The sequence below is a fragment of the Pteropus medius genome, unplaced genomic scaffold, assembly GCF_902729225.1.
Source record: "Pteropus medius unplaced genomic scaffold, Ma_sr-lr_union100, whole genome shotgun sequence".
NCBI lineage: Eukaryota > Metazoa > Chordata > Mammalia > Chiroptera > Pteropodidae > Pteropus > Pteropus medius.
Window position 1 is genome coordinate 2061936 of NW_024340701.1, and position 18954 is coordinate 2080889.

The window sequence follows — 18954 nt, forward strand, 5'->3', positions numbered from 1 at the left end:
ATGCCAAAAAAAAAAAAAAAAAGAATATGCTAAAAAAGAGATTGTGTCCTTTTAATGAAAAGTTTGCTAACTCCTGGTATACAGTGTTCCCTAAAGGAATTTCAATAAGCTGCTACAGCCAAAATGTCCTACTCCAAGGAAAATGTCTATATTCAGAAAATAAGAAAGCTAATAAAGGTCCTGGGAAATAATCACAAGAGAAAAGAGCAAATAGCCATGTTAAAAAATAAAATGAACCTAGAAATAACACATATACATGATAAACAAAATTTATAAAATTACGAAAAGTGAACAATGATTATTTATCAATGCTAGAAAGTGAACATTTTAAAGATGAGCTTCACATCCTAGTAATGAGAATAGCACCAGTACATTATAGAGAGTCAATGTATGTTTGCTGATCTGAACTTAAATGAAATTCTGAAATACTAGAATCAGTGACAATCCTTTGAAATTGAAAATAATAAATTTGAAGGCTACTTGATTATCTGAAATTACAGAACATCACAAAGTTAGCATAGCTGAAAAAACATTCATATTTTAAAAGACACATATATTCACAAAAATATCTACAGAGAAATTAGGATGTTGAGGTTATGTTTATCATTAAGGGAGAACTAACCTTTGCCTCCCCAAAAAATGGCTCTTGACAAGAATAAGGGAACCATGGGGCTCATCTTCTAATGCTAAACTTTCCTTTCAATCAGTGTATTAGAACTACAGTTTTCTTTTTATCCTGAGTAGCCCCAAAATAAACTCCGTAAAACCAGAAACATGTTTTACATTATCTTTAGGATTTGGATCTATAATGTGGGACTTTAGTAGATACTAAATAACAATAACATTTCAAATTTATGCATGAAAAACAAGATAACGCATTACTAATAGACACTTTGGGACAAAAATCTATTCATTTCCAGTCATACAGAAAAATTAAGAAGAGAAAGTGCCCTCAAAAAGTTCTTTTTCTATATTAACAAATAAAGTCATATAGAAGGTGAAAGGAATTTTAAATATCACTAAAGTTAAAAACTTGTCAGAAATGAGATACCAGTTCACACTTACTATGACATCTATAATCAAAATAATCAAAAAGATAAATAACAAGCATCGGATGTGGAGAAATTAGAACCTTCATACAGTGTTGTTGGTTATATAAAATGGTATAGCTGCTTTGGAAAATAATCTAGCAGTCTCGAATAAGGGTAAACATAGAATTACCATATGATCCATCAATTCTACACCTAGGTAGGTATATAGATAGCCAAGAAAAAAAAAAACATATATACACACAAAATTGTCCACACACCTGTTCATAGCGCATGGTTTATAATTGCCAAAAAGTTAAAATAACTCAAATGTTTGGTGTGTGAATTATATCTCAATAAAGCTATTAACAAAAATCTTTCTACTTAATGAAAGGAAATAAAAAAAAAACCTTTATTTTTGATGATTTTAATAAACCATAAGCAGTTTAAGAACCACAAAATTCAAATATAACACTAATCCACATTTATGAAAATATGTTTCCTGAAATACTTTATTCCTCAGATGTTTCACAAACATCCACAAACAAATTTAATTGTGTGGTCAATTAAATGTGAGAGGCTTAGCATAAAGATTCACAAAGTATATTATTGTATTACATTGTGCAAAGAAGTCCTGTGGTAAAGAAGTTTAACTTTGTTTAACCCAACTTTCCCTAAATATAATTGGCCAGGGAAACTCATGTTACCTAATTCCCATTAAGAACACAAAATATTAGTATTCCATGTAAATTTACTTGGGAAAAAATGGTCAAGTCCATGGCAAGTCCATGGCATAATACACCTTGTACTTCATCATCCCAGGACCTAACAAATTGTAATGCAATTGTTTGTTTCTTTCTCTATATTCCCCAATAGAATTTAGGCTCCTTGAGATCTGGGCCTTGTATGTTTAGTTTGCTTTTAGTTCCCCAGGCATAATGCCTAATCCATACTTACATACTAAAAAGTCTATAAGTATTTCTGAATGAATAAATAGACTAATGAACAAATGCATGACAGAACAGTGACTCAATGAAGATATAATCTACCTTTCTTGATCTTTTTCTTCTCTTCTTTTCCTACCATAACTGAATCAACCCAGTAACTGAGGGACTGAGAGAACATTGTGGAGTCATATGTGCAGTGACAGGATAGGTAATGTGCAGAGGTGGCAGGTAGAGAAGACAGCTGGTATGACAGGGAGATTTGTTTCATTTAACAAGTAAATAGAATGCACAAATAAATAAATATTAAGAATAATGGGAGCCAAGTTTTTCACAGACAGAGAAGGTACTTACAAACATGGAAAGAGAGAAGGCATGAAAGAATCTGAAATTTTCTGGAAAGGCTCAGGAAGACATGAACAATAATCAACTTGACCTAACTGATATTTATATAACACTACACTCAACAACAGCATTATTAAAATTCTTTTCAGGTGTACATGAAGTATCTACCAAGATAGAAATCAAAGTATGCTCTTTGATCACAATGGATTTAAATTAGAAATAAATAATAGAAAAATATCTGGAAAATCCCCAAATATTTGGAAATTACATAACATACTTCTAACAACCTACTGGTCAAAGAAGAAATTACCAGGGAAAAATTAAAAGATATTTTGAGATAAATGCTAATTAAAACAAAACATATCAAAATGTACAGGAAGGATATAGTTAAAGAAGTTCTTGAAAACAATTTATAACTTTAAGGGTTTACATTATAGAAAAAGGTCTAAAATCAATCATTTAAGCTTCCACTTTAAGAATCTAGAAAAAGAAGAGCAAATTAAACCCAAAACAAATAGAAGGGAAAAAAATAGGAACAGAAATGAATGAAATAGAAGATGAGTAATCAGTAGAAAAAAAATCAATGACATCAAAAGTTAGTTCTTTGAAAAGAGAAAAAAAACCTACAAACGATCAATATCATGAACGAAAGAACACATATCACTACAGATCTTACAGACATTAAAAGGATAACAGGACACTAAACATTTGAAATCATCCAACCTACCTCTTCAAAAGAATATTTTTCTACAGTATGAAGAGCATCTTGTGTCTCATTCCACCCTCCAATAGAATATATGCAGTCATTGAGGGCAGCCACCCCAAGATATGCTCTCCTGGTTCCCATTGGAGGTAGTGGAGACCAACGCTTGGAAAGTGGATCATAAACTTCAAAAGAACGAAGCTCTATTCCTTCATTGCTGATGCCCCCAATTACATAAATTAAACCTGAAAATGGAATATTTTTGCTTAGATGCAATAGAAAATTGGATGTAAATAATTATATCAAAGGTAATAGTTGTGATTTCAGTTTGCCATGCTGGTGCTATATTTAATGTTGGGCTTATATTCTTTGAGAGAAATTGACTTCTGTCTAGTTTATCGCAGTTCACATTTAAGCATATTACAAAGAATTAGGGGTATAACTTAAAGTGGCATTGACTTTTCAAATAACTTAATGATGTTATAACAAAACAATTTTTCAGATAAAGATTTCCCATCTTATTGTCTGCCTGATGATCTTAAGTTCCAGATCCACTGCTACCATGTCTAGGTAAAAAAGGGAGAGAGATTTTTTTTCCCCTCTAAAAAATGTCATGGCCCTGTTTGGTGACAGCCTACCTTTGTTCAGATGGGCATAAAAAAGAGAATTACATTTAAATTAGAAGAGTTATATGGCTAGATTAAAGTATCAGGATCACTCACTAGAGTACAGTAGGATGTAATTCAGAGAGTTCTGTTTTAAATTTGATTGAAACTAATGGTTCTGACAATCTACAATTATTTTTGAGTGTCTAGCATTGTTTCCCATGTTCTAAAGTGAGTAGTTATAAATTATGAAGAATGGAATTTTAAGAAATATGAATTAAATGTTAGTAAACTTGGGGTCTAGCTCCAGCTTTGCCAGTAACCAGCTATGAAAAAAGATATCTCACAACCTTCCAAATCTTCAGCTTCCTCATTTATAAATAAAGGGGTTGTAACAGATAATCTCCAAAATGCCTCTCTAGCTCTATGATTTTAGATGTGAATAATAAAAAACTAGAGAACTTTATAATAGTAAACAATAGAATATGTCTATATCATGTAATTTGAACATTTAAATGCTAGTGGAAATCTGAGAAGGTACAAAGCAGAACCTGAGCTGAGAACAAAGCAGGATGAGTTCTCATACAACAATGAGCAGATTGCTTCCTACTCTGCAGGTACATATAAATCTGCTCTCCAGTTCTGGACAGAGAATCAGGTTTTATTTGACAGTGCTTACTACCTCCCTCTCCTGTAGTACACAATTAAAATAGTGTCTGTAAACCATTTAAATATGCAGTACATTTTTCAAATCTATCATAGCATTACATTCTGTGTGGACTGTAAAAAAAACACTGAAGCCAAGAAAAGACTGAAGATTGTTTTTGATATTCAATCCCTACCTAGAAATACTTACTAAGGCCTGCTTATTTTCCTAGTCAGGTATTTTTGCTTATCTGGAATTTTTAATTCTAGCTTTATTTTGGAAAAAAAAATTGATTATTTTGGCAATACAGAAATAAAGAAATAAAAGGTTAAAAAACAAAAGTTAAAAGCAGAACTTCCATACTGTTAGTGTTTAATCATTCAATATTAACAGACATAAAATATACTTTTGTGAAAATGAAGCCTCAAGCTCAGTTTTTTAAGAAGTATATTTTCAGAAAAAATATTTTATAAAGTAATTACCTTGCATTTCACAACACCCAAAGTAGTAGCGTGACACAGCCATGTTGCCAACTACTTCCCATTTATTTTCATCAGGATCAAATCGTTCAATGGTGTTCCCTATCTCAGCTCCAATCCACCCACCTGTAACCAAATAAAAAATTTATGTTTGGGATAAAGGAATCTTATTTATGACAAACACTTTACAAAATATCTAATTCGACAACTTCATATTATGGATGATTACCACATGGAACAGAGAGATTATTTGTTCAAGATCACATGAAAAGTTAGAATTTGTTATCAGAACTCAGATCTTTTAACTCTGCCTGGTTTCACTAGAGATTTAAAACAAAACAAAAACAAAAACTTCAGCATACTGCATAGGAAATATGGTATTTTTCAAAACTACCTTTGAAACAACTTCTGCATATTCAGAATGGCTATCTTTTTCCCCCCTCCCCAGAATGGTTATCTTAATCTTAGCTAAAGTGCTTCATTGGACATTCATCTATATTTCATCTCCATCTCATTCTAAGCACTTCACACTTTCAAGTAATAATATTTTGATAAGAATACATAAAGCTAAAAGGGTACGAGTTTCCTATGGGAGGAGAAGAAATTTCTGAAGTAATCAGGAAATAAGAATTTAAATAATACTAGATATCCTTAAATTGAACAGCATCATTACCCAAAGCATAGATAGCTCCATAACACACACACACTCCCAAGCCACAGCGGGGGTGATTCATTGAAGCTACAGTTGTCCACTGTTTAGTAACTGGATCATAGCATTCAGTACAATCAAAAATCATGGAATCCTTTTCACCTGAGTTAAATAAAAGAGACACATGAGAAGGTTTGGTAATGCTAATAGCCTAGAACCATGATACAATATTAAGTAGCATTCCACAGTGTCGGAAATTCAACTATTATGTCTGACTTTATACTATTCATTAAAATTTATATGTCCAGCAAGTATTATTTTGAATCTGTAGCACTGTCATTTATTAAAGCCCATTTAATGAAGCAATGATACAATTTTCCTATTATCTATTTCTAATTCTACCATCCAAACAATCCATGTAATTTTTGAGGATATGATTTGCATTTTAAAACTTGTATAATTTAAGTTTTTAATGCAATCCTTATCTAGCAAAAAACAAAATAAAAATAATTTAAAGATATCACTTAAAACAGAATTTTAAAATATACTATACCTAGGAATAAATCTAAACAAAGATTGTATAAGACCTCCATTGTTAAAATTTACAAACTTTATCTAGATAAAATTTTAAATTAAGGAATAGCTAAATGAATGAAGAGATGTATCACATTCATGAATTAGAAGAGTCAACTGATTTAGATGTAATATCCCAATTTTTAAAAACTCTTTTTTTGTGTTAAAATGTACATAACATAAAATTTATTACCTTAACCATTTTTTTTTAGGTGAGGCAACCCTTGGTTGACCTCACAGATTACAAGGACCTTGTCAGTTTACAATCTCTTATTTTTTAAGCTTACAGCACCTGGTCTTCCTAGGTGGTCTCCTATCCAAGTACTAACCAGGCCCGACCCTTCTTAACTTCTGAGATCAGATGGGATCGGGCTTGTTCAGGCCCGATCGGGCTTGTTCATGGCCATAGACTATCTTAACCGTTTTTAAGTGTACAGTTCAGTGATGTTAAAAACATTCGCACTGTTGTGAAGCCATCACAATCATCTATCTCCATAATTCTTTTCATATTGTCAAACTGAAACTCTATATTAAACAGTAATTTCCCATTCTCCCCTCCACCAGCCTCTGGCAATCACCATTATACTTTCTGTCTTTATGATTGTGACTACTCTAAGTACTTCATATAACAGGAACCATACAGTATTCTTAAAAACAAATTTGACAAACTGATTCTAAAATTTATAGGAAATACAAAGGGCTTAGAATAGCCAAGCACTCCCAGAACAGAAGAAGAAACTACCCTATCAGATAAGCTTATCAGACTTAAAATTAAAGCTATAGTAATTAAGAAAGGATAGACAAAAAGACCAGTGGAACAGAAAAGAATCTAGAAACAGATTCATGCATGTACGATTACTTGACATATGACAGAGTTTGACTGCAGAGCAGTGGGGAAACAATTCTTTTATGCTGGGAAATATTGATATTAAAAGTAAGCATTTATTTCTCTTTAGATACTTCTCTGATAATTATTTTCCTTCAACATTTAAACCTCCTTTAATTTTATTCATTAATTATTTTATAATTCATAATTGTTTTAAAAAAGATTTCAATCATGAAATATATCCCAATGTCTAAATGACTTTTTTATATATCCTACTCTCCAGATAACTTCATTAAGTAAAAATGATTTGTAATGCAGCTTTCAAAATTTTTTAAATTATATCATAAATGTTGACCTAAATTCTGGTGCCACATTTTACAAACAACTTTTCGTTAAAACCAAACCTAAGTATTCTGCCTTATGATTCAACATCTTGTGTGTCCTTTTTCTTTCTTTCATTTGTTCATTCAATAAATATATACTGAGCACAATTATATCTACATATATTCCATAGTACCTAGCAATATATAAGGCATATAAGGCAGCCAACTTATAGCTAAAGACTAACAAGGGAAATAAGTTGTTTTCATTATTACCTCCAATAGCATAGACCATCCCTCCTAGAACTGCTACTCCTAGCCCGCATCGAGCCTGATGAAGTGAAGACACAGTGGTCCAGTACTGGCTAAAGGTGTCAAAGCGTTCTACACAGCTGAGGGCTCTGCTATCACTCCAACGACCTCCCTGTAACCGAGTATATCCACCTGAACAAAGGAAGAAAAGGAGGAACACAACAAATTCCCTATTGCTAAACATGGGATGGTAGTAAGGAGAAAATCTGGCTCTCTACATCTAGACATTCAGTATAACTATTTCATAGCAAGGAATAAATGCTTTAGAGCCTGCCATATATATGTATTTTTTTTTTAAATGTGACAAGTCCTGAAAGATTATGGCTTAAATGCAATGAGTTAACCATAGTGTTCTACCACCTGGTCTTGGTTATAATAGAATATTGGATAAAACATAAATCAAGGAGCTGGTCATTAGGAAGTTTCATTATGACTTCTATTAGTGTCTGTTGCAATTAAAAATAGTGAGTTGAAATTCTAGTTTGCACACCCCATCATTAAAAAAAGTTTAGCATGTACTCAAAAATTACATAATAGATCATAGTATATAAAATTATGTATATAATTATATAAATATTATAAATTACATAGCAAGTATTTTTATTTATTTTATATTTATTTATTCTTTTACTTATTTTAATTTTTAAAAAAATTTATTTAATAGTGATGTTGATTAACGAAATCCAATAAGTTTTAGCTGTACACTTTAATAGCAAGGCATATATATATATATTTACACTGTGTGTTCACCTCCCATAATTAGATTTCTTTCTGTCACCACATATTTGACCCCCTTTACCTCATTTACCTCCCCTCTCCCCATACCCTCTGGTAACCACTAGTCTATAGTCCATGTCCATGAGTCTGTTTTTTAAAAATTTTCAATTACAGTTGATAGTCAATATTATTTTATAAAAAGTATTTATATATAAATTATGTATATAAACCTGGGCAATCTGTCATATATATCAAACACTGATATGGTTTAATGCTTTTAAAAATAAAAATGAAAGGAAGTTTTAATATGTTGATCTGATACAGCCATAGATTACTGCGTACATCCCCACTTTCGGGACCACTGGCTCCTAATATCTCTAATGACCACCTAAGAAACTGTAAATAATTAAAATTTTTGAGGTTGACTTTCTTTATTTTTCATTATAATTCAAATTTTCAACTTTTAAAGCCATATTTCTTTAGTCAGCTATTGATAATAATTGGGTAATCTAAGAACTCAAAGACTTAGATCACAGAATAGATGTCAAGTGAGTAGCAATGTGTCTACTGTATTATATAAACACAATTTATAAATCTGTAGCCTGTATGTGAAATTAAATGTCTATTTGATGCACCTGAATATTCTGACATGTATAATAATAAAATATTAAAAGGTTTGATTCTGAAAATAAAGATAATTTCTATTACTTTTTAAAAGGTTCTCACCTACTGCATACAGGTACTTTCTTGCTTTCTTCCGAGGTCGGACCTTAGATGTTTGCAGAAAACTACAAAACTTGTTCTCTTTGGGAGATTTGCACACCTCACAGTACTCTTTCAAAAGTGTTTGCAATGCAACACGAAGATTAAAATCAGATACTCCTAAAGCAATGTTTAAAAAGATTACATTTTAATCAACTTTTAAATAACATTGAAAAGACATGTTTCCACAAAGTAAAAGCCCATTTAACAATCAAAAAGTAAAAACTTATCATCAAACAATGGTGTTTGTTTCCTACAATATCCAATATTATTTTTCTCATTGCTGATAAAGATATATTTTCCTTCAATCGAGGGTATATTTCCTAAAAAGATTCTGAGCATGATTGGGTAGGTTATTCCTGCTCAAGGCTGCTTAGCTGAGGAGGTGAATTGGGAATGAAAGTCAACATGTGTCCTACCTGGCAAACTCTAAGACCTGGATCCCCTAAGAAAAGCACTATTTTCTAATTTGCACAAAAGTACCATATATGCTAGCAAGGGACTGTCTCCAGGCCTTGTACCCACATCCCAAAGGCAATATTGAGGAAAGCAGGTCAACTAACAAAATCACGAAAATTCTCATTACTTTCCTATATAAATTGTCCATCTTTTCTTTAATAAGATCAAAAAGAAGAAACATTCAAAATTGAAAAATATTAAGGTTCCCTTTAAAAAAATGTTCCATTAGTTCTCTCTTGACTCTTTGCAGGTTTAGTTCAGTGAAATACCTTTAGGTGGTAACTATCTGGCATGCTTAATAAGCAGTGCAAGACTGGAATACTATAATACAAAAAGCTGTAGGAAAATATGCCCTGATTCCAGGAAACCTTCCCTTGTTCCTAGTAGAGGAACTTTCCTTTAGTATTCTGTTTCTGTGGCACTTGGGAAAAACCAATGCAACCATTAAAGCTTTTGTCCCACTCCTAAATTCTCACGATTCATACAAAAATATGTCTGGATAATTTCTCTTCTTGTTTTAGCATTTAAATACAATCAGTTTTCATTATTTGTGGATCCCTTACTTGTGAGCACATCTACTCACCAAAATGTATTTGTAACCCAAATGAATACTCATGGTGCTTTCCAGTCATTCATGAACATGCCACAGAGTGGCAAAAAATCTGCATCATCCTGACAAGCATGTTCTCCAGCAAGACCAAACAAGGTGATGCTCTGCCTTCCTATTTCAGCTCTCATACTGTAAACAAGTGTCCTTTTCACAGTCTAGTTAGTGCCATGTTTTTCACTTTTTTTTTGGTGATTTCACTGTTTAAAATGACCTCCAAGTATACTGCCGAAGTGCTGTATACTATGTCAAGTATACTATGTAGGTGCTCTATACTAAGTGAAGTATACTATGAGGTGTTCATAAGTGCACGAAGGTACTTATGATGTGATGTTAGGCTTCATTCAGGCATGAGTTATTATACTATTGGCCCTGAGGTCAATGTTAATGAATTGATGTTAATGAATATATTAAATAAGGTGTTTTGACAGAAACACACAAAAAAACAAGGTTATGCATTGATCAAATTAGAAAAATGTCTTGACCAAAGGCTTCTAAGAACTTACCCCATGTTTCTCTTATGAACAATGGCTTAGTATTTGCCAATTTGGTGTTCATGGTAACTTTATAGACCATAACTACTGTGAACATCAAGAATTGACTATATATGCATTTAAACTCAGAAAAACCTACAAAATTCTGTTAACACTATTAAATTACAGTGGAGAAAAACCAAACAGCCTCATTAAATACAATTCCTTCACAGAATTATACCTTTAATGCTAACAGTATATTTAATTCATAAGAAGATCATTTCTAATTCAGCCGTATCCTAAAGTTTCAGTGTATGACAAGAAAACAAGCTTCAAATCTTGAAACTAGGTCTAAAGTAGTTTTTAAAAATAAATTTAAATATTATTATTTTCTAATAAAAAGATATAAACTATTTTATACTATGGTGAAAAGTATTTTCAAAGTTTAGAATTTAAAGATGATTCAAAGGCTACTTAGGAGCTATGATATTACATCAATAGAAAATTTATAATGAGAGCACTTGCAGGATTTACTGAGTTTTGGTTTTGTTTTTAGCATATGCATTTTCCTCAAATGTTAGGTTTTGCTGACTTTTTCAGAGTGATAAGAAATCTTACACTGAAATAATTAGTACTGCCAGAAACAGCAATATTTTAGTTCTGTCACTAATTTTATCTAAAACTTTCATCTGTTAGTATTTAATCTCAAAAAAGGTACATAAGGATTTGATTAAAATTAAAGGGTAGAAGTACTGAACTACTACTGTCTACTCACAAAACATAAAAAGTCTGTATCTTGCATATAGTCATTGTTCAATAAATGTCTGCTATTGAATTGAAAAATAAAAACACTATCACATTTTAAACAGAAAAAAAGCCACTGGATAATTGACTAATTTGATATGCAACAAAAAAATTACCTTCTATATACTTTAAAAGCCTCTGAGGAGGTAATAAAGGGAATCGAATTGGGTCTAGTACTTCCACCACATGTTTTCTTCTTTTTCCCAGATCTTTGAGAATCCATTGCATTGCAGCTAAGAAGACTTGGTATTCATCCTCAATGCTAAGCTCTTCACTTCGTAAAATTTTGATCAGCTGATCTCTTGTAAGGGCCAGGAACTCTTCCCCACTCTGAACTTCCAAGAAATGGACATGAATGTAGTTTTCTGTGAATTCCAAAAGATCATGACAGGCAATTTGCTCAGAGAACTGAAAGATCCCAATGCAGTTCAGTGGATCAATTTGTCCTTTCAGAAATTCACAGCAAAGATTAACAACTTCAGTCAACTGTAGCATGTCTGCTGCAACAATCAACTCCTGAACATTATTCACAGCTATGTTCACTATACCTAAGGAAATAGGACGACAGAATAACCAGAAAATTAAAAACAAACATTGACTTATTCTCAAAAAGCATTATACTTGATTCCACCGATAGCTAAGTAAAAAGGCAACAAACAATTTGTACAAAGAGCACAAAACTTTAATGATGATACCTAACATTTATGGAACACTTACAATGAACCATAGCAGTAATTGCTTTATACATTTGTTTAACCCTGACTACAACCCCATTAGTATGTTTTTTCCCCCTTATTTTTGTATTAAGAAAACAGAATCAGAAAGTTTAAGTAACTTGCCCCCAAGTTACATGGTTAAGTGAGTTGAGGGTAGGGACTGACATCAAAGTCCATACTTTTAACATAAGGCTATTTGCATCTAACAAACATTTACTTAGGCACTTGGGAGGGTGAGACAGAGTCCCTATCTTTAATTATGATAATCAAGTGCCACACAGATGTTAATTTTAATATTAGGTATAAACCAAGAGTCTATAATATATGAAGAGTCATTAAATACTTAACATTTAAGAAATTATATATACTATTCTCTTTCCAGAGGGCTTTGATTTCACATATTTATAGAATGACTTTGAGAGGACATCGAATAGTCAATTACATTTAGAAGGAAAAAAATTGTAATTCTTCTACCTAATAAGGATAAATTCTCCACTCAGTCTTACTTTCTCTTTATCATTTTAACAACATTCACTCCACTAAACTATTTGTCTAAAGTTTGTATTCCCAATTAGATTTATAAAGTCTGTTGGAGCAAGGCTTGTCCCTTCTGTATTCTCAATGCCTAGCCTAGACTAGGTGCTCAAAAGTTTTATCTTAAATGAATGATTGGCCAAAGATATTATGGTGAGAGGAAGAATATGGCTTGTTGAATGCAAACAGGGAGTTTTCTTAAAGTATAAGAAATAGAATCCACAATAGCAGTGGATTCAAAGAAAACTGAGATAAAACTGACTTGAATGAGAATTCACCACAAACTTGGAGAAGATAAGATCATGGGTTGTGATTTAAGGGCACTGAATGACTGACTGCTACCAGATAAAGCCAAGAATTACTTGATAGTAATAAAAAGAATTCCCTCTGGCTTAATAAGGCTTTATAGATTACAAAAAGTGCTTTTACATTTATTAAAATTTATTTCATTTAACCTCACATAAATTATAAAGTGCTACTATCCCCACTTTACCACAAGGAAAATGAGGCTCTCACGAGTTCATTTCTATTTTGTAAAATACCTAATCTGCATTACTATAAAATTCTGTGAAGGCAGAGGCCATGCTTGTCTTGTTTACCTCAGATCCCTAGTATCTAGTTCAAAAATCATATTCATAAATATCTGTTGAAAGAATGAATAATTGACTAAAGTTAAATGAAATGCCTTGTATCACATAATTAGTGGCAGAGCTAGATCAAAAACCCAGGTCATCTGATTCAAAGTGAAGTGAATAAAAATCTGAGGTGTGAAATATGTTAAAATCTATTAGAATTGTGAATTGTTAACAGAATGTATAGCCAAGTCCAAAGGAGAGATCAACAGAATAACAGGTTTTGCTGCCTCCACATCCCTCAAAGGAGAAATGCTATTACAATGAAAATCAAAGAACATGTTTTTTAAGAACTAATTGTATCAAAGACTACAAAATTCTCTCTCCAATAAATATCCAATATTCACTTTCAAATCCTTACTAACAGAACTTTGATTTTGCTTTGGGTGGCAATTTTGCCCTACAGAAAATTACATTTCTTAGCCTCCCTTGCAGATAGGGGCGAATTTTTGAGTTTGGCGAATCGGATATACACAGCAGTTACTGGGTAGGGCTACCAGAAAAGTTTAAAAAGTAGACTCTGCTAGCAGGCCCTTTTGCCTTCCCATCTTCCTTCCACTGGCTGGAGTTTGGTAATCATGATATTAAAACCTACAAACTATAGATCCCGAAGCAAAATGTTGGAAGAATAATGGGACGATAATGACATCATGAAGTCACCATACCAGCCTTGGAATGCCTACTATGGATTAATTTTGTGGAAAAACAAACTTTTAATATCTTTTACGAGGAGCCAAATGCTGTTCTTAACTGTTATACCAATTTTAGCCTTAAATATCAATATTCTACATGTTATTTTCCCCTGATACGCTCAGTAGCTTCTATGTCTCTGGGTTTTACCACTTTTTATTTCTTTAACGGAAGTGCCAAGCAATATGGTACTGATGTCATGAATATTCTGTCACTAAATATCTTTTCTTGTTACTGTCAGACAGCGGAGGCAGAATACACAACTTGTGGCATTTCTTGTTTTTATGTAGTTCAAACACTAATTCCATTGGATAAATCTGTGTAAATTTCTACTTTGCAAATAAGAGAAGCAGAGGTATTTATGAAGCAGTTTTCAGCTCATACAAGTCATTTAGAAAAGTGAGATCAAGAACCCCTCAATGTTAATTTGTGCATTAGCCAATAGGCAGAGCTGCATTGCTTTCAGTAGACATTTTTACATCCCAAAATAAGTAAGCCATTGTCTGAAAATTTCCAAAAGAGAATATTATATAACACAAAGAAAAATCACCTTTTGTCATTTTCTAGGTTTAAATACCATGCATTAAATAAACACTTTTTCAGGCCACATAATTATCTCCCACCTAGTCCTTTAAGGAGAGCATGGTGTGTTATCCAAACTAGACCAATCAAACATGGTTTTTGTTTTCAAACATTTTTTTCCTGATTATAAGACTAATATGTATTCACTACAGAAAAAAAAACTTTAAGGCAGAAAAATATAAAAATTAATATGAAAATCACACATTTTCCCATACATATACACTGTATTAACACTTTAGTATATTTCTTTCTGTTTTTTCATGTATATTTATGTTACATATAAGACATACTTCACATATAATTTTATGTGTATTTTCTGTTATTAAAACTCTTCAAAAACATTTTAAAAATAAAAGTTTTGATTAAAATAACACATGTTGATTATAAACATTTTGATGGAAAAACAGGAAAAAAGGGAAAAATAAGACTTTTCCATCATCTAAAGGTAAACACCAACATTCTGGTCTTTGTGCACAAATACAAACAAATGATTTTTTTAAAACAAAATTGGGGTGATATTTATCCAGATTTTCTTCATTTAATATATTGTAAACATTCTTCCATGATAGTATATATTTAAATGAATTGTGAGATTTAAAAAATATTCCATTATATATACATGTACCATAATTATACGACCTGTTGAGACAATTATATTCAATTATATAACATTATAAATAATGTTACAATAAACATTTGGTACAGAAATATTTGCCTGTATCACTAATTAATTCCTTAGGATTCCTAGAAAATAAACATGGGGTCAAAAGATATGAACTTTTCAGACTCATAATAATATACTGTCAAATTACTTTCTATGTTAGATTAATTTATGTCCCCATGAGAGATTGCATCATTCTTCACTCAAATCTACAGGCTCACTTAACATACCTGTGTAAATGAAATCTAGAAGTATTCGAAATATTCCAGCTTCAATTCCTAGAATCTGTACAACATCTTTTGAGGACTCTTTCATTCCTCCAGTGAACAAAGCTGCAAAGTAAGGACTACTAGCAGCCAAAACCAGCCGGTGAACTTTAAAACTTTCCTTTTCAACTTGCAGCTGCACATCACAGAAATGCTGTCCATTCCTCATTTTACTGATCTGGGCCAAGATGAGTTGGGCATGTTTATCTGATGAAAAAGGACTATCACCAGCCTTGGGACAACCCTCATTAGCCATGATAATGATAAATTAAAAGGGCTGTTGCCCATTAATCTGGTCCCACCCTGAAAAACAAAATATAGAGACCAAACAACATATTTTTGTGTTTAACATGTCTATTCATACACATATGAAACGTTCCTTATCTTCAAGGAGCTTCCGATCTACTTAAGTACATAAAACACACAGGAAGCAAATAAGGACTAAACTGGGTGGTACTGTTCGTAATAGGGTTTCAGAGAAGAGAATAAGTAATGAGGCCTAAAATAATTGGAGGACACTTCACAGCAGAAATGGGACCTGAAGTGGATATTGAAAGATAGAAAGAATTAAGGTATGAGGAGAGGGTATTAGCCCATCTGGGTGGAGTAAAGAAAAGAAGGCAAGGCACAAAGGCAGAAAGAAGTTTTTGTACACTACAGTAAGGAAGAACACATTGCAGCCAGAATGAACTTTCAAAAAGCATCAAGGCATCTGTCTGTTTAAAATCTTTCAATTTGCACACCCCTTAGCACACAAAGCCCTTCAAATCTTACCTCTGTTCACCTATCCAGTCCTATCTCCCATATTCCTCTTTGAACTTAATACTCCAACAAAACCTAACAATTTGCAGTTTTCTTAAAGTGACTCTTTCATGGCACCCTTATCCACCCTTTCCTTCTGCATCATTGTTTTAATTCAAGACACTGTTCAAATATAATTTCCTTCAGGAACCTGTCCCTATTCCTTTCTTTTCTGGGTTTGGCGCTCACCTTAAGCTTACCTATTTTACAGCCTATATCACACTCTGTCTTGTCACTCTATCACTCTACTCCCTACACACACACACACACACACACACAAACACACCTTGAAAGACAGTTCCTTAAGGGCGGGACTAACTTTCATAGCTATAGCACAAGAATCTAACATATATTACATTTTCAAATGTTTGTAAAATAAATGAGTACAATAAGAAATAACAGTAATAGCTTGTTTTTAACTTTGATAGCTTTTCCATACATTAAGCCAACTGTAATTCTCACATATTATTTGAAATGAGAGACAAGGAAACAAGATCAAAGATTCCCAAAGATAAAGTGTTAGTATGAGAGTCTTGGTATTTGAATCCAGGTCTTCTTACTCTAAATGGGCTTTTCCCACTATATCACATGCATAGGAATTATTACACCAGGTTCTAGAGAGGGCTTTGACCCAAGCACAGAAATTTGGACCTGAGCTTTTACAGGTTCATCAAAAGTAAACGTGGCATAGTCATGTTTCAGCATTGTTATTTGAGCCTTCAGGGGGATGAGCTAAAGGTAGCAAAGTCCTAAAAACAGCCTTATAGTTTCAACAATGAGAATCAGAAGGATAAATCCAAGTTACTATTGAGTAAAGAAACCATAAATTCAGTTATTTAAGAGATATGGAGATGATGCACAGGGGGAATCTAAGATGACTAAAATTTTGTAATTTAGTCATCAAGGAGAATTGGTAATAAGACTGACAGAAATGGTGTGGTCTGGTGTTAGAAAAACGTGATTAAGTTTATAGCATTCAGTCAAACTTAAACTGTAAAAATAACTAAGCTGATTATCATGATTAACTTGAGAAATTTGATTGAAGTTCCAAGGTGGCTGCTAAAACTTCACATTAGCATCTACAGAATGTTACATTTAACTGGCATGTAAAAGCAAACTGTATTTGTCTCTACGCAGAAATTTGACCTGCAGATATCATTAAACATGACCTGGCTATCAAACTTTTTTTAATTTTATATTTCTTCCTGTTGGCAGATTTTGGACCCCAGTGGTTTAATTATAAGTTACCTCCTCTGTCCCTAACTTTAAGGTATAAAGCACAGCCACTGGGCTAAAATGCTGCCTCCTACTACAAAAGAGTTCACTGAATATCCATCCACTCTAGGGGCAGAGAACGGAAATCCTAATTTGTTACCACGCTTCTTAATAACTGCTGATATCACACTGCCAGTGGTTTACTTCATTCCAAAAGGCGGCACATGGAGTGACGATATTTCTAAAGGGAAAAAGCATAATTACGGGACATTGCACAGGGATGTAAAAGACGTGCCTCAAGAGACACAAACGTTAAAGACATTATTAGGAAACGGTGGAGACTTCAAAGGAAAGTAAAAAAACAAAAAACAAAAAACCCTGTTTGGTGGCCTTTAGCATTTGGAAACTGTTTGGTCAGAAAGAATCCCAGGACGAGAGCGTCTCAAAAAAAACCCAAAAAACAAAAAACAACCCGATGCTCTTTGTGCTTGAATTGGGGCTGGACCTGGAGTTACCCCTATGCTGCTGCGACACTGACGGCGGATAAACATTAAGGCGCTACCAATTGGCGGGGAAGGAATCTCAGACAGGTTTGGGGTCAGCTGACTAGCCGGGGTCTGGGCCTTCGGATTCTCCAGTGGGGACGGGGAGCGGACCGGACCAGACGAAGCTCCGGAGAGGGCGAAAACAATTCGACTAGCAGCGCACGCCTGAGCGGCAGAAGGAACCCGGTTCCAGAGGCTCCTCTCTCCTCCGGTGGAAGCCGGAGGAAATTCCCAACCCGTCACAGACGCACCCCGGACGCAGGCCCTTCTTACCCGCCGCTTCCCCTTCCCGCCGGCGCCCGCTCAGGCTCTGCGCGGGTAGTCGCGACCCGCACCGGCGCGAAGAAGGCGCGGGAAACCTGGCGGGGTTGACAAGGCGGGAATGACTGAGCAGCGGGGTCAGCGGAGGGCTGGAGGCGAGGCCGGGCCTACCCAAGGGTGCCTCTGGGGCGGGCCGGTCTGCGCGTGCGCAGTGCTTTTCCGCTGTGGGGTAGCGGACGCTCTCAGAGCGACACTGCTGCCGCCCCCGGGTAATGCTTGTTTCCCTCCCGCGAACCGCCTGGCGGCAAGACCGAGCTTCTGGCTGTAGGCGATTGGCCCGCTCGCTTCCACTACCGTCGCTCTCTGCGTTCTTGCAGCGTCCCGGGCAGCCAGCGAACCTCAGTGTCAAGGAAAGACAGAGACGAACACCTGGTCAGGTGCTTCTAGTCTTTTTTTTCAATTTTTTTTTTTTAATTCAGATGTAATGGACATATAACATTGTATTAGTTTCAGGTGTACAACATGATAATTTCACATTTGTAGCCTTTCTCTATTCTTTACCATTCACTGAAATGCTTTCTGAGTCTCTGCCTGACTGGGTCGGGCACTGTGAATGGATGTCTACTTTGAGGAAAGGGAGAACGCAAAAACGGGCAGTTCTTTTCACTGTAGAACCTCAATCCTGTCACGTTAGTGGCTTTGAAACTTTTTGACCCCAGCCCACAGTGAACAAAAACATTCTACATCAAACCCAATAATACCATGTATGTGTGTATATGGATGAATATACTTGAAACAA

At 34.0% G+C, this 18954-nt stretch overlaps 1 protein-coding gene across 2 annotated transcripts in view; it reads right to left on the reverse strand.

Annotated features, from left to right (window-relative positions):
* IPP (intracisternal A particle-promoted polypeptide) overlaps positions 1-18311 on the reverse strand; it is a 21388-nt gene extending 3077 nt beyond the window's left edge. Inside the window, exons 1-9 of one of the 2 annotated variants that reach the window (XM_039884635.1) lie at positions 18168-18311; positions 17510-17590; positions 15298-15636; positions 11369-11800; positions 8874-9029; positions 7395-7562; positions 5424-5561; positions 4754-4876; positions 3045-3265 (exon numbers count right to left, since the gene is read on the reverse strand). In XM_039884635.1, coding sequence (XP_039740569.1) covers positions 3045-3265; positions 4754-4876; positions 5424-5561; positions 7395-7562; positions 8874-9029; positions 11369-11800; positions 15298-15589 — 1530 coding nt within the window. In that variant the 5' untranslated portion in view covers positions 15590-15636; positions 17510-17590; positions 18168-18311. The remainder of the gene's footprint in view (positions 1-3044; positions 3266-4753; positions 4877-5423; positions 5562-7394; positions 7563-8873; positions 9030-11368; positions 11801-15297; positions 15637-17509; positions 17591-18167) is intronic. The other variant, XM_039884646.1, reaches the window with a different exon arrangement.
* Between the last annotated feature and the right edge of the window lie 643 nt (positions 18312-18954).